Source organism: Callorhinchus milii, unplaced genomic scaffold (genome assembly GCF_018977255.1).
Source record: "Callorhinchus milii isolate IMCB2004 unplaced genomic scaffold, IMCB_Cmil_1.0 Scaffold21, whole genome shotgun sequence".
NCBI classification, from domain to species: domain Eukaryota; kingdom Metazoa; phylum Chordata; class Chondrichthyes; order Chimaeriformes; family Callorhinchidae; genus Callorhinchus; species Callorhinchus milii.
In genome coordinates this window covers 6,791,648-6,805,923 of record NW_024704762.1, presented here as the reverse complement: position 1 = coordinate 6,805,923, position 14,276 = coordinate 6,791,648, and the positions used below count along the sequence as shown (strand labels likewise).

Genomic DNA, 14,276 nt, shown 5'->3' with positions numbered 1-14,276 from the left:
GGAGGCCACCGGCGGCGGCGACGGCGACTGCGGCTGCGCGCGAAGGGGGGGGGGGGGCGGGGAGCGGAGGGCCCGGGCCGTGACGTTCAGGCCGAGCCGAGGGCCGACCCGCCAGGGGGGGAAGCGAGAGGAACCGGGGGAGCGAGAGAGAGAGAGAGACTTGAGCGCGGGCGTAACCCCGGAGCCCGTGATCCTCCCCGGTCCTTACCGCCTCCCGCCGCCGTTGTTCGGAACTCGAGCAGCGGTTTGAACCACAACAGACACAGGCGGCCCCGGTGAGGGAGGGAGGGAGGCGGCAAGTCTCGAGGGGACGACGCCGCGGCCTTGTTGTTGATCTTCTTCTCGCCCCCTCGGTGGGCAGGGCCAGCGCCGCCTCCGAGCTCCGAGCCCGTCACGTCTCAGTCGCGGCCTCGAACGACGAGAGAGAGAGAGCCGGGAGGGGACGGGAGGGGACGGGCGCGGCGAGGCCTGTGCGGGTGGTAAGTGCTGCCGGTCGGCCACGCGCTTCCTCACCGCCGTCGGGGTTCGCCCGCCTCACCGTGAGGTGTAATGAAGTCAAGGGAGGGGGGAGGCGAGAGGAGGGGGGGCGAGAGGAGGGGGGGGTGTGGGGGGCGAGAGGAGGGGGGGTGTGTGTGGGGGGGTGGGAGAGGAGGGGGGGTGGGAGAGGAGGGGGGGGCAGGGGGGGCGAGAGGAGGGGGGGGTGTGGGGGGGCGAGAGGAGGGGGGGGTGTGTGTGGGGGGGTGGGAGAGGAGGGGGGGATGTGGGGGGGCGAGAGGAGGGGGGGGTGTGTGTGGGGGGGTGGGAGAGGAAGGGGGGATGTGGGGGGGTGAGCGGAGGGGGGCGAGAGGAGGGGGGTGTGTATGGGGGGGTGGGAGAGGAGGGGGTTGTGTGGGGGGGGGGGAGAGGAAGGGGTGGGAGAGAGAGGGATGGATGAAGCCAACGCAAACTCACAGCCACTTTTGACCAGCCACTCTGCATCCGGTGGGGGGTGTGGGGTGTGGTGGTGGTCTTCAGACTTCAGCCCCCCCCCCCCTACAATCCACCATCACCACCCCAGGAGCCTGGCTCAGCTACCAGGGTCATTCCTCACCCACCCACTCACCCACTCTCGGCTCACACATTGGTGCCCCCGGGCGGGAGAGAGTGGGGTGGGGGTGTCACTCCCGAGCCTTGCCTCAGTAGTCGGGTGGATGATAATAATAACAATAATAATAATATAATCACAAGTATTCCTTGTGTTTGACGCAGCGCCTTATCGCGTCTTCGAGGCGCCTAAAAGCTCTTCAGCGAGTATACGGTCAAGTGTGGCGACCGCGTATTTTGCGCGGCAGCCGGTTGCGCACAGCGGTGTCCCACAAACAGGCGTGGAATTGAAGTGACCAATTTATTATTATTATTATTATTATTGAGGGAATTACCAACCCCCGGAAAAGCGATCTGCCAATCGACTAACAACCGGGTTCCTATTTACTGCTCGGTAAACAGTGTGAAGTAAGGAAATTTACCCAAATTTTCACCCACGTCTCTCGAGCCCACGTCACTCGCTTACGAAGAGAATGCTCCACTGAGACACAGGACTCCATCATAATAATAATAATGTTAATAATAAGGCAAGTTGCAACCCCAAGGCACCATACTTTATGGCTCGCTGATCTCGGACAGTGCAGTATTGTTAGCAGAGCTGTTCTGATTCATTGTTGACTTTCCTGCCACCCACCTTCATTTTGCACCACTCATTGAACCTCGCGAGAATTGCTGTTCCCTTGAGGCCAAGGGATGTTTGGCAGCAACCAAAATACAAAAAATTTTGCCCACAAAATACACAGTCACTTTACAATATATTCTGTGCTCTGAGACGTCTGAATGACGTGATAAGGCACCATATCAAATGCAAGGATTATTATGATTACAGCTCAAAGCTATTTGAAAACCACTGTTCAACAGTGGTTTTAATTTATTTAAAATAAATGTTATATAGAATATTTATAACTGTCCATGGTATTTTTTTCTTCCTCTGTGTTGCATTTGATTGTGTACGTCAGTCTCTCTTGGAAAAGTTCTGTTTGTTTATTTGGTTTCTTTCAGCTGTGGAAAATAAAATCTTCCAAGAGCCATTGAAGGAAGATGGCAAATGAAAAAAGTCCCATTATTTTTCTTCTTTTTTTTATGACTTTTGAGTTGGTAACTAGATAATTATGCCATCACTGCAATGCAGCTATTTATAAGATTACTTTCCAAAAGGGTAAAGGCTTGCTGGCATGCATTTGGGCAAATGTAAATGCTACCAGAACACACGTTGCTGTACGTTTACAATAGGCTCGTGCAGAGTGTTGTGAAATAGGTGCTTTAATTTCTAGGGTTAGGGAGCTGAGTTTATATAGATGAGTGAGCTCCATATTAAAGTCTGCGGCTGATGTCAATCGGGCCTGAAGAACTTTATTTTAAGAATTACAGAACTTGTAGGAAATGCCTCAAGCAAACAACTGTTGCAGCTGTGTTGTGTTTTTTTAAAAAAATCTTGTTTCTGATTGTGGTTTCTACCAAGAATCCCCCTGCCCCCACCCGCAGATTCATTCTGTAAAACAAATCAACCATCTGTGATTATTTGCAACAAGTGCGTGGACTTCCTCCAAGTTCTGGTGCCTATTCAAGAAAGTTGCATCTCTGGTCCAGGCTCCGGACTTTCTGTACTGAGGTGCCTAAGAATAGTTTGAATGAGTGAGGGGAGTAATTTACATATCAGTGGAAAAAAGGAAAGCAATACTATAAAGTATAGTAATGTGGCAGCCAAATTTTGCATGTATTCTTATCAAAGAAAATGTTATTTGCAGAAAGACCAGCTTTATGCTTTCAGGTTCCCAGGTATCTATATTGTTAAGTACTGGTAGCTATTCTCTCTCATTGAAGAGAATCAGGTTTTAGATACTGAAATAAAAAGTGAAACCTAATTAAACAGTCATGTGTTTAACCTTTGGAGTTATACTTGCTATTGAAAGTTTCTTTTGTATTGCTTGTTGGATTGCAGTAAGGCACGATCTTACTAAACGTTCCAAGTGCAGGAACCAGACCTGAACCCGCTTGCTGCCTGATCTAGCGAACTGTAAGGAGTGATGGCCTTGAACAACTACATCTTCTGCAAATGGCAGGGACGTCTCTGGCCTGCGAAAGTACGCCGTTTATTTTTTCTTCAACTGTTTATCCCTCCCACGTTCTCTGTTCTATGTTGTTCTGGTTTTGTTTGTTACCGTTATATGAAAATAACTGCCAGCTGCATTCTGTGCATGTGCTTTGAATTTGTGGTGTTCATTATACTTAAGCATGATTCAGGACTGTATATGTGTAAAACCCATCTCCTTCTCCTATGGTTCAGTGGGTAAAGTCACCACCAAATCCAGGACTGAGATAGACCACAAAGTTTCAGATTTCATTCTTGATCTGTGCTGGGTTAGCTGATAACAACTGAAGCAGCAGGCGGTATCAGTCGGGCTTTAGAGTTCCTAGTTTAAAAAGAAGAAAGAAGAGAGAGGGAGAAGAAAGTCAGCTTGATTTCTTGTTCAGTGATTCCTTGCTGGAAAGTGTTAAAGCTAATAAAACTTTAAACATGGATTTGAGGAATGAGCGCTTCCTGGGAAATTATATAACCTTGAAATTCAGGTTTGGATTAACCTGAAACTATGCATTGTGTACTGCTGGGCAAGTCATTCCTGGTTGAAGTGAAGTTGCTAGGCAAAAAAATACAACTGATGTGATCTTTTATTTTCAGTGAGATTAAAGATGTAGGGTTTTGTGTCGAGGGTATTTAGTCCTCAACCCGTTCCAATTGTTCACCCTGAAGTAAGCTACTTGAACAGAGACAAAATACTCTAAACTGGATATTATTTATTGGGAACCAAAACCAAAATGATGGTTATAATAGTTATAGGTTTAATAACATAAAATTGCAGAAGATGATTCAGGGCTCAATCAAAATTCTTACCCTGGGAGACCTAGAGTGACTATTCGTTGTTGCTTGTAGTTCTTAGCTTAGACAGGTAGCTCCTCTCCCACAGCCATGATCTGTACTCTCCCGCTGCTCACTCAAGGTTTTGTAACCCCTTTTTCCCATCCTCGGCTGGACTATTCTAACTCCCTCCTCGCCAGCCTCCCCTCCACTACCATCCACAAAATCCAGATTATTCAAAACTCTGCCGCCTGTATTCTCACCCGCACTAAACTCCGCTCCCTGATCACCCCAGTCCTTGCCATCCTCACCCTTGTCTTCAAATCCCTCCACTCCTCTGCACCCCCCTACCTCTCTGACCTCTTTCCTCAAAACAGTGCCCGTTGCCTTCGTTCCTCCGGGTCTGGCCTCCTCCTTGTCCCCCGAGTCCTCTGCTCCACCCTCGGCGGCCGTGCCTTCAGCCACTACACTCCGAGGCTCTGGAACTCACTCCCTTCGCCTCACTCCCTCTCTTCCTATTTTCAGGTCTCTGCTGAAGATCTTTCTTTTCGACCTCACCTTTAGTCACCTTCCTCCCCCTCCCCCTGGCTTGGCCCCGGGATCCATTACTGTGAAGCGCTCTGAGACGCCATCCAGCATGAAATCCAAGTTGTTGTTGTTAAATCCCGAATGCCTTCTATTGCGCGTATTTTGGAAGCTGTGCCAAATGCAGAGATTTTTGTCCTGTTGGTCTAGCTCATATATAAACTAGCACATGTTAGTCATTAGGTATCCACTTGCAAGCAAAAAAAAATCTGGATTCTGTTTGTTCGTTAAATGTAGTAAACAATTATCAACTTATTCTTTTTGTTTTAAATTAAGGTTGTGATTAAGTCTGGCATTTCTCCCAAAATTGCATCAGAAACCAATCCAGATAGTGTCGATGTCCAGCTAATCTGCTTGAAAAAAAAGTGAGTATCTTGGAGTGCAAACTAAAATGTCTTCTTGCAATGTCTATTGCAAGAGATTGAAAGAGATTTAAATCTTGTTTGATTTAAATCAATGGAATTGCTCCCTTGAACTTCTATCAAGAATTCAAATTGATAAATACCGTTTTCTAAGCTGTTTTCTACAGCTTGGGAACATAAACTCATATGCCTATTGAGTTTATAACTACATATTTCAATGGGGTGTAGGGTGTAAATGTCTACATAATTTGCCCCTTAATCTTGTTCCTCAGAACTAAGACCTTTTGTCCCAGCTATTATTCTAGTGAATCATTGGGGACCATTTTGAAATGATGCAACTCTTAAAGGGACAATTGTGCCGAACAGAAAACTCCCTCTTAATGGACAGCTTTTTTGAGGAGGATCACCAGAGTTTACATTTTAACTGATGTGATTCTGTGATGAGCTATACCAGTTTGTTGAAAACGAAGAGGACAATTTTCTAGTGACTTACCCCCTTGGTATTTTCATTTCACTACAGACAGCGCCTAGTTACTGGATGCAGCTGCTCAATATAACTTTTTATTGCATTGCCATTTCAGACTGCGAATTAAGCACACAGACACAAAACCATTTGAGAAGAAACAAGCAGAACAAATCAGCAAGGGATTGCGTAAGTGCCATATTTACAAATTCCCTACTCTTATACACACACATTTAGCTAACATTCAGAGCAAATTGATTGATTTGGATTAATATTTGATACGTAGCAGTAATTGGTTGAGTAGTCTGAAATACAGAAACTGTTCCTAAATATGCTACTTATTACCTACCCATATTTTGCAGATATCTTTTATATTTCCTTTTATCTTAGCTTTGCTTGTTCAGAGTCAATTCAGAACACACTTACACACTTTATCCCATTTTCCCAACCCAACTGAAAGACACAATTTGTAAATGCACTAAACAAAACACCATTGAAATCTGCCTCAATAACCAGATGAGGTTGATTGTGGGCAAACTGGCTGGCACATTCACCTATGAGTGCAGTCATTACATTTTACGGTGATTAGGTCCTACATCGGATGCAAGGATTATTTTGTTCAAAATGTGCCTCTGTTCAATTTAATGGTGCCTTCTGATTTTGGTGACCTGCTTTGCTTTCTTTTCCACTGGAATATCAGAACATAACATAGAATCTACTCACGAGGAAGCTCTGGAGGAGCTGACTTACAGGAAGGCACTTCGGATCGCAATAGACCTTTTAGAAAGCCAAGGCTCCGGTGGGGCCCCCAACACAAATGGGATCAGCGTACCCAGAGAGAATGGGAGGCAATCGCCACAGGGGCGAGCAAGAAGACAATGCCGCTCACAAGCACCTTGTAGCAAAAGAACTCCTGAACCGAGACGACGGAAAAGCACTGATTCACGAGGCTTGTCCAGGACTGTGAAGGAACCAAAAGCGTACCTAAAAAAGGAGGAGGGTGGTTTACGGAAAAGTAGCCAGGTAACGCAGAATAACAATCCGAGTTTCTCCCAGACGGATACTTCCTCGCCTTATCCAAGCTTGAGGTCGAGGCAGTTGGCTGCTGACAATCCAAAGTGTAAGGATAAAGAAATGAGGACGCCATGGGTTGGGCGAAAATCTTCAGTCAAAGGGCGTAATTCTGTTAGGCAAACAGCAGAGAAAGATCAAAATCAAAAGTCTAAACGTGATAGGTGTAAGTATAAGGTTGCTAACAAGTCTGCCAGCACCGATTGCTCTGCCCGAGCTGACTGTAACCAGCAGCAGTTAGACTTTGCCGATAATTTAGAATCAACTCCAAAACGAAGGACTGCCTCTACCTTTCGCTCCTTTGGCCTTTCACAGACTCTGAACGAGGCCGACAGCAATCAGACAGAAACAAAACGTCTCTTGGGCCAAAGTGAACGGCGAGGCAGGAAAAAACTGAAAAAGAGCCCAGAGCACGTCGAGTGTCTTACCACCAGTACTGCCGCTGCCAAGCTAGACAATCCACTGGAACCTCTGCAAAATGAGAGGACCCAGCAGCAGTTTACGGATTTGGCGATTGAATTGCCTGAAAATGGACCAATGGACCCCCCTAATGTACATAACCAAACTTCGAGTTCAGGTAGTTCTCTCCCCTACTTCCCTTACAATGATAACAAGCAGCAAGATTTGCCACTGTCAGGCACTGGTGAGGAGGAGAGAGGCTTGGAGTTACTGACATCACCCGTCACAAAGCCTGCAATGCCTCTGAGGCAGCCTTGGGACAACTTGGGTAAGGTTTCCATTGGCAAGACTTTCATTCACCTTTTTAAGGGTTCCCCATTACAGTATATCTTATCAAATGCAAAGGGAAGATAACTTTCCCAGCACTAACGTCCGTTACCCTGTTGAGCAAAAAACTCGGGCCGTGGTTATTGGTGTGTTAATCATTCTGTCTTCCGTTATAAACAAGTGCAGTGTTTTGATTTGCATTTCATTCTTTGGAGATTCTGATCACAAGATCACAATCAGTGTTGTAGCATCAATGCAGAGCCGGTGGATTGCATATCCAGTCATCGGGCACTGGAAAAGAGCCAAGATCATGGTACATAGCTTCTACGGGAAAGCTAGCATGGGTACCGGTTCGATGGCCTTCTGTGTTACATATTCTGTCATTTCACGCAGTATCATTTTGTAATAAAGTTGTTTTGAGGGGTGGGGGAGGGGGTTAATATCCCAATGACCTGTGATATCTTCACACGCTGTAAGTATCTGGACTTCCTCCAGGAACACAGTCATCATCTTTGTTATCAATAGAGTTCACTTCAGAAGACACTTTTTCAAATGAATCTAAAGAAGAAAATGGAGCAGCGGCAGAGGAAGAGGAGGAGGATGAAGAAGAAGAACTTCCCAGCATCCTCCAGCAGAAAAGTAAGCATTCACTCCTGTTAGGCTCTTACAAAGTCCTGTCCGTCTTCCCCTCCCTCTCTCTCTCCCCGTGTCCACACAATAGTAACCTCAGGGTGTCCGAGCAATCTTCTCATTCTGGAATGAATTGGCCAGTGTCCCAGTAACGGGCTTATTTGTATTTCCTGGTGGGGTAATTAACACGTTTCTAAGACTCATTATCTTTACCAAAGGCTTTGAAAGCTTTGTATCGATATTTTAGCAATTTGTCCCAGAGCGATGCATCGATGCTTTGCTTGACGTCTCAAAGCGATGAAGCGCTTTGAGGCATCTCAAAGATGTGATAAGGCACTATATCAAAGGCAAGGATCATTATTATTGTGTTTGTTCCTGCAGAACGTTGGGTCGTCGCAGAAGGCTTGCTGGTCTGGTGTAAATTCAACAAGTACCCATATTGGCCCGCAGTGGTAAGTGAGTGAGTGGCTGTATTAAAAAAAATGTGTTTTTTACACTTTGGTATTTTTATGATATCAGTATTATATACATCCCATTCTTTAGTTATTTTAAGTTCTTTCAACCTTGTGATTCAGGTGAAAGTAAAAGAGGCCACCCTGCTGTTTCTATTTCCAAGAAATGGTGTACATTTGTTTCTCTCCTCACCCCAAATTTATACTCAAAATTCAAATTAATTGGCATTTCATTGTTTATGGTGCCGATCTGTGGCCATTGGAATGGAGCAAATATTATTGGATGTTGACAATGCCCTAGATATTTTCGGCTCTGATTCAATTGTACAGTGAGTGGCTGATCAGCAGACTAAGAATGTTACAAATGCTGGCCTCTGGTTTTAAAATTGTTTGTTAAAATACGTCTCTCTGTCTTCAACAGGTAAGAAGCGTGAAGCGCAAGTATAAGAAAGCCAGCATATTGTTTGTAGATGAAAATGTACTGGATGCGAAGGAGAAGAGTAGAAGAGGGTAAGTCTCCATTGCAGCAACAACAAATTGCATTTGTATGTAGCACCTTTCACATCGGGAGGATGTCCCTCATCCCAGAGGCTTTTAAGTCATTAAATCAGCTTATTGGTGCTTTTGTATTCGGCATGTGATGCTCTATTTGCTAAATTTTTGACCAATGAGTTTTTTGCAATATACCAGAATTATATACATTCCATTCTTTAGTCATTTTAGGTCCTTTCTACCTTGTGAATTAGGCGGAAGTAAATATTTGTGGTTCCTTTTGCAAGGTGTTATCTTAAATTGTGAATGCTTTTTTTTAAAAAAAAAACCAAAGGGTTATTGGTGCACTGTAGCATGAAGATTTTAACATCAGCATTTGTTTCAATTGCTACAGCATCTGCGTGTCTGTTAGGACATTGAAACCATTTGATTGTGAAGAGCGGCAACAGTTAATGGTAAGTTTAGCCGGTTCTGCCTCCCGGTGGGGTGGGGGGTGTGGAGGCTATGACGTATGCCTACAGAAATTGCACTGAATCCTGTGAAGCGCTTTGAGATATCCTCCCCTGCAGTGAAAGGCACTCTATGTGAGATTCGAGTATTATTCTGGTTCCAGACAGCAGCGCGGAAGACTTACAACAATGCAATCGATTGGTGTGTTGGTCTAATTGATGACTATCGAATCAGGAGGGGTAAGTGCATAATGTTGTTTGCAAATATCGTTAGACTGAATCTCTTTGAGCAATAGCCAGTTAGATCAGCGGTTAGCCATCCTTTATGGCATAAATCAAGAAGTATTCAATCAAAAAAAACGGGTTTACCAAGACGAGTACGAATGTTCAGGTTGGGGGGTGGTGGCGCCTCGTGATGGTTCTGTGGGTTATGGCTTGGCCACCACTGGACTGGATTATACATCAATCTTTTTATTGCTGAAATGTGCACTTGGCCATTGGTGGGAAGGGGAGAGGACAATAAAGGTTTGCTCCACTGCACCTCTGGGTGACTGTACTTCGGAGGGCCATCAAACCGCACGCTGCTGCAAATGATTTGCGAGTCCCCTTCTTTAATTCACTGGTGGGTATAGAGGGGCTTCGGATTGCTCAGTAAAGCTTCTGTGTTTGAAGTCTTACCTGCTTTGAAATCTGCTTGGTTTTGACAGGCTGCCACTCCTTCACCGGCTCCTTTGTTGAGTATTGTGCAGCTGAGCTGAGTAAGTGTTGCCTTTCCCGACCCCTGTGTGTGTGTTTTTGTGTATTAAAAAAATTAAACGTTAATCCTTTTAGTTTTAAGATGAAAATTTAAAAATGCAATTCTGTTTGGGATCCTTTGACAGCCCCCAAGCTTCAAACAAATTGCAGATGTAGTGTCTAGGTGAGGTTTGAGGCCTTCTGGTTATATAGGAAGGAGGAAGGGAAGTCTGAAGAAGCAGGTAATTCCATGTAGCCCTGGCAAATAATTATTTTTGTGGAGGTGACGGTGGCACAGCTCACAGAGTGATGGTTTGTTTGGGACTGTGGAGTGGGCGGGGCGGAGAAGAGAGGAAGTTTGGAGGAACAAAGAGCATAAATGTTTCAAGTTGAGAGAAAATGTGTAGGATGGAGGTCCGAAGCCAAAAAAAGGCGGTGGTCGAAAATCTTAAATTTTTTTAAATAGTCTTCGCCCCAACTCTTGCCTTCCTATGTTTGGCCTTAAGGTGTGTTACTGAATTGTGGCGAGGATGGGCTAGCGGTTCATTGGTTCGTCTTCGAATGAAGTTCAAATCGTTTTCCTTCTCTGCAGGTATTCCTGTGCGCAGGACGAGTTCACAGGACCCCATGACGTTTCCTTGCACCTCAATTGAGGAAGAGACAGAGCTGGAGTCTCAGACCGAAACAACCCCAAGCAGGCAGCAGCGAGTTAAAAAACTGCTGCCCGACCGAAGAAAAGCCGCCAGAGATCGAGCTAATGAGAGACTGGTCCACTTTATTGTCCAGGCCAAAGGCGTGGAGAAGCATCTTCAGGCTGTCATTAAGGGACAACAATATTCCCACTGGTTGGATGAGTACAAATCCCGCAGGCAAAATTCAGGCTACATAGACACTTACCTGGAGGACGACCGGCAGGTGGACAAGGTGGTGACTTACCTGCAAAGCGTATGTGACAGAGTGAGCCTGAACACACAGCTGCGGGAGGACTGTGAGGAGTCGAGGTTCATCTTGGACGTTCTGCTGCCAGAGGTGGGTTCTGTTTGACGGCTGGGGAGCTGGTGCTTTAACAATTGCGCTCGAGTGATTTGCTCGCGATTGTGAAAAAGAGATTTCACTGAACCCGTAATGGTTTATATACACTGAGGAAAGAAACCACAGGGGTAGACAAGAAAATAAATGGAGAGAATGCTGATGGAAGAGGAAATTTATGATAAGCAAAGTGGATGCAGAACTGGATTTATTTACAGCGTTAAGCTATGTAAGAATAAGAATTCACCCCGCATTCTGCACAATAATTATAGTAATCTTTGCATTTGATACAGCGTCTCATCACGTGGTTGAGACGTCTCAAAGCGCTTCACGGGACATACTGTAAAATGGACTGTATATTTTGTGGGGCGAAACGCGGCAGCCAATTGCACACGGCAGCATCCCACATACGGTCGTGGATTGAGTGCCCAAATCACTTCTTTTTTGAATGGGTTATTATGCCCATGAAGTGGCGATAATCTTCCGAAATTTGCGCGGGTGAAAAGAAAATTGCATTGAAGAAAAGCTTGGGCTCTGTGTCATCTCTTTTTTTTCTTTTTGCAACAGGCCATCATCCATGCAATTGCAGAGGTTGATCGGATGAGCATCAAACAAGCAGAAGAGAAGTACCTGAAAGGTCCTCTACACAGCGGAAGGTAAGAACAGAAATCCTGAGTTTGGACAGTGATCAAGCACTCCGGGGACGCTACCCAACATGAATGGCGCTGTATAAATGGTGCTGTTGTACCAAAAAAGTTGTTGTTCCATGTCCCGCTGGCAACACACAATTCACTGTTACAAATATCCTATCACACACTGAATAATGTTAGCAAACATTGACGGATGTTCCACTTCACTCAGAACAGGTTGCTCCAACTCACAGCCCGTGAGCCCATTTCACCGTCTCCTTCCCTCTTATTTCATCTGGTTCACCCGCTCCTTCCATAACCAGTAAATGTAATATTTCTGGAAGGGAAACTCAGAAATATTGCTTGTGTGGCCCCCGGACATTTCTCTAATAAGGCATCTGGCCCTCAGCAACCAAAAGGTTGGTCCACACTGACTTAAAGTCACAGTGCAGCAAAAGAAAAAACCTGCAAAACACACAGATCTCTTGTGTCAGACATTAGTAACTGTTTTTTTTAATCCTATGCAAACTGATCACCCCTTCCATACATCCATCTACAGCGGCCAGACAGTGTGGGCAAGTTGCAATTTCTTAACGCGTTTACAATCTTTTCTCGTGTCTCTTTTCAGGGAAGTCGAACATTTTAACGAAGAGGTCGAGCAACAGATGAAAATGAAAGTGCAGTTGAAAAAACCATCCACTGGCTGAAGCAACAGAGGCCTGCAGAATCAATCAATATACATCCAGTTCATATTTATTATGCAGCGAGTAATGTCACTTTTGGTAACCTGAGCTCCATAACTTTTTGTGAATTGTTGCAATTGAAGTAGATCAATTAGATAGTTAATGCAGCCTGACTGAAGCCTGTTAAGAGTGCGGATGTTGCTAATGAGATGACTTTTGAGGGCACAAGATTCATTCGGACTCTACACTCTCATGAACATGGGAGAGATCGATGACCTAATTGTCATGAGCTGCTTTTTTTCTCCCCGCCCCACCCCCTCAGATGTACATTTCTGGGTTTGTTCCAAGTGGGTCACCGATTTTGTGCTTCCACGATAATATTTTCTCAAACAAGAGAATATTGGTTTGTGCTACACTGATAGCGACCAAAAGAATGGCAAATGTAGAGACACTGTCCTTAGTCTAGGTGTAGGCTGAGTGTTGATCAAACTAGAAGACAACTTTATTATATCTTAGAGCTTATAATAATACTTGCATTTGATTAAGCGACATCATGTCTTCAAGATGTCTCAAAGCGCTTCACAGAATATACTGTAAAGTGAATTGACTGTATATTTTGTGGGTGAAAAAAATTACTTAATATTTATGTTTCATTTAACTAAACGATGAAGGGCACCCCTTTTGAGTACTTTTTTTTAAAAAGATTCAATACCCATCAGGTTAGTTTGTTGGTTTCATGCACACTACCTCTTCCCCCATCCTGTAGCTTAGTGGTTAGTGCCCTTGCTCGGCAAGCAAGAGGACCTGCATTTGATTCCCAACGGGGCGAAAGGTTAGGGAAGTTTCAAACGAACATAGGAATTAGGAGCAGGAGTAGGCCATTCGGCCCCTTGAGCCTGCCCTGCCATTCAATAAGATCTAACCTAACTCCATCTGCCCACCTTATCCTCATATCCCTTAATCCCTCTATCCTTTAGAGGATAGAGGGATTTCCTTGCTCCACACAGCTGTTAATCTAGTAGTAAGTAGGAACCCGTTTAGTTGATTAGTGGATCGCTTTTCCAGGGTTAATAATCCCTTCAAAAATAAATTCATTAAAAAATAATAATTTGGTCCACGACTCCTGTGCGCAATTGGCTGCCACTTTTTGCCCACAAAATATACAGGTCAATTCACTTTACACTATATTCTGTGAAACGCTTTTGGGACATCTCTAAGAGATGTGATAACGCGTTAGCTATATCAAATGCAAGGATTATTGTAATTATCTTCTGTTTCCTATGCTTTGTGATTTTATTTAATAACTATTGAGCTCGGATTCCTTGAAATTAGCAGGGTGGTTGACCAATACGCCAGTAAACAGTACTGTGGAAGTGTATGTCTGCTACTGTCCTATGATTGCTGGACTCCCAGGTTCACAGCGCTCGTGTCGATCTCTGATGTAAGGAAAGAAGTTGGGAGCTTATGTTGATTCTGATTTTTTTTATATAGTTTTGCAATTTCTTTTGAAGCTGTGCTAAACTTTTTTTATGTGACTTTTTTGAAAAAAATCTATAATCGCTCTTGCTATAACAGTTTATATGTATGCCTGGATCAGTCAAAGGACAATGTGTCTCTAAGAAAGTCCCGGGTTTGCCTTTGGAATGTCATCATATTAGTATTCAGTGTCATGTAATTGTGGGTTCTATATAGAAATAGTCTGACATGATGGGGAACATTCCCTCGAGGTATCTGCACATCCATAAGACTGTAAATTAGGGAGAAATGTTTCCTTACTCCACACGCCTCTGTTTACCTAGCAGTAAGTAGGAACCCGGTTGTTAGTCGATTGGTGGATCGCTTTTCTGAGGATAATAATCCTTAAAAAAAAATTGATCATTCAAGCCACAACTGTTTGTAGCTGAATTTCGCCCACAAACATACAGTGAATTCACTTTGAAGTATTTTCTGTGAAACACTTTGAGATGTCTGGAAGGTGTGAAAAGTGCTATATCAAATGCAAGGATTATTATTTATATTATAAATTGGTA

General features: G+C 44.5%; 1 protein-coding gene across 1 annotated transcript; it reads left to right on the top strand.

Moving 5' to 3' along the window:
* The first annotated feature begins 417 nt into the window (after positions 1–417).
* pwwp3a (PWWP domain containing 3A, DNA repair factor) lies at positions 418–12,800 on the top strand. Its single transcript, XM_007898736.2, has 14 exons — positions 418–479; positions 3,026–3,167; positions 4,802–4,890; positions 5,469–5,539; positions 6,051–7,148; positions 7,673–7,786; positions 8,159–8,229; positions 8,651–8,739; positions 9,116–9,176; positions 9,335–9,410; positions 9,878–9,928; positions 10,498–10,934; positions 11,502–11,590; positions 12,192–12,800. The coding sequence occupies exons 2-14, from the start codon at positions 3,111–3,113 to the stop codon at positions 12,268–12,270; spliced, it is 2,382 nt and encodes a 793-aa protein (XP_007896927.1). The 5' UTR covers positions 418–479; positions 3,026–3,110; the 3' UTR covers positions 12,271–12,800.
* Positions 12,801–14,276: the final 1,476 nt, after the last annotated feature.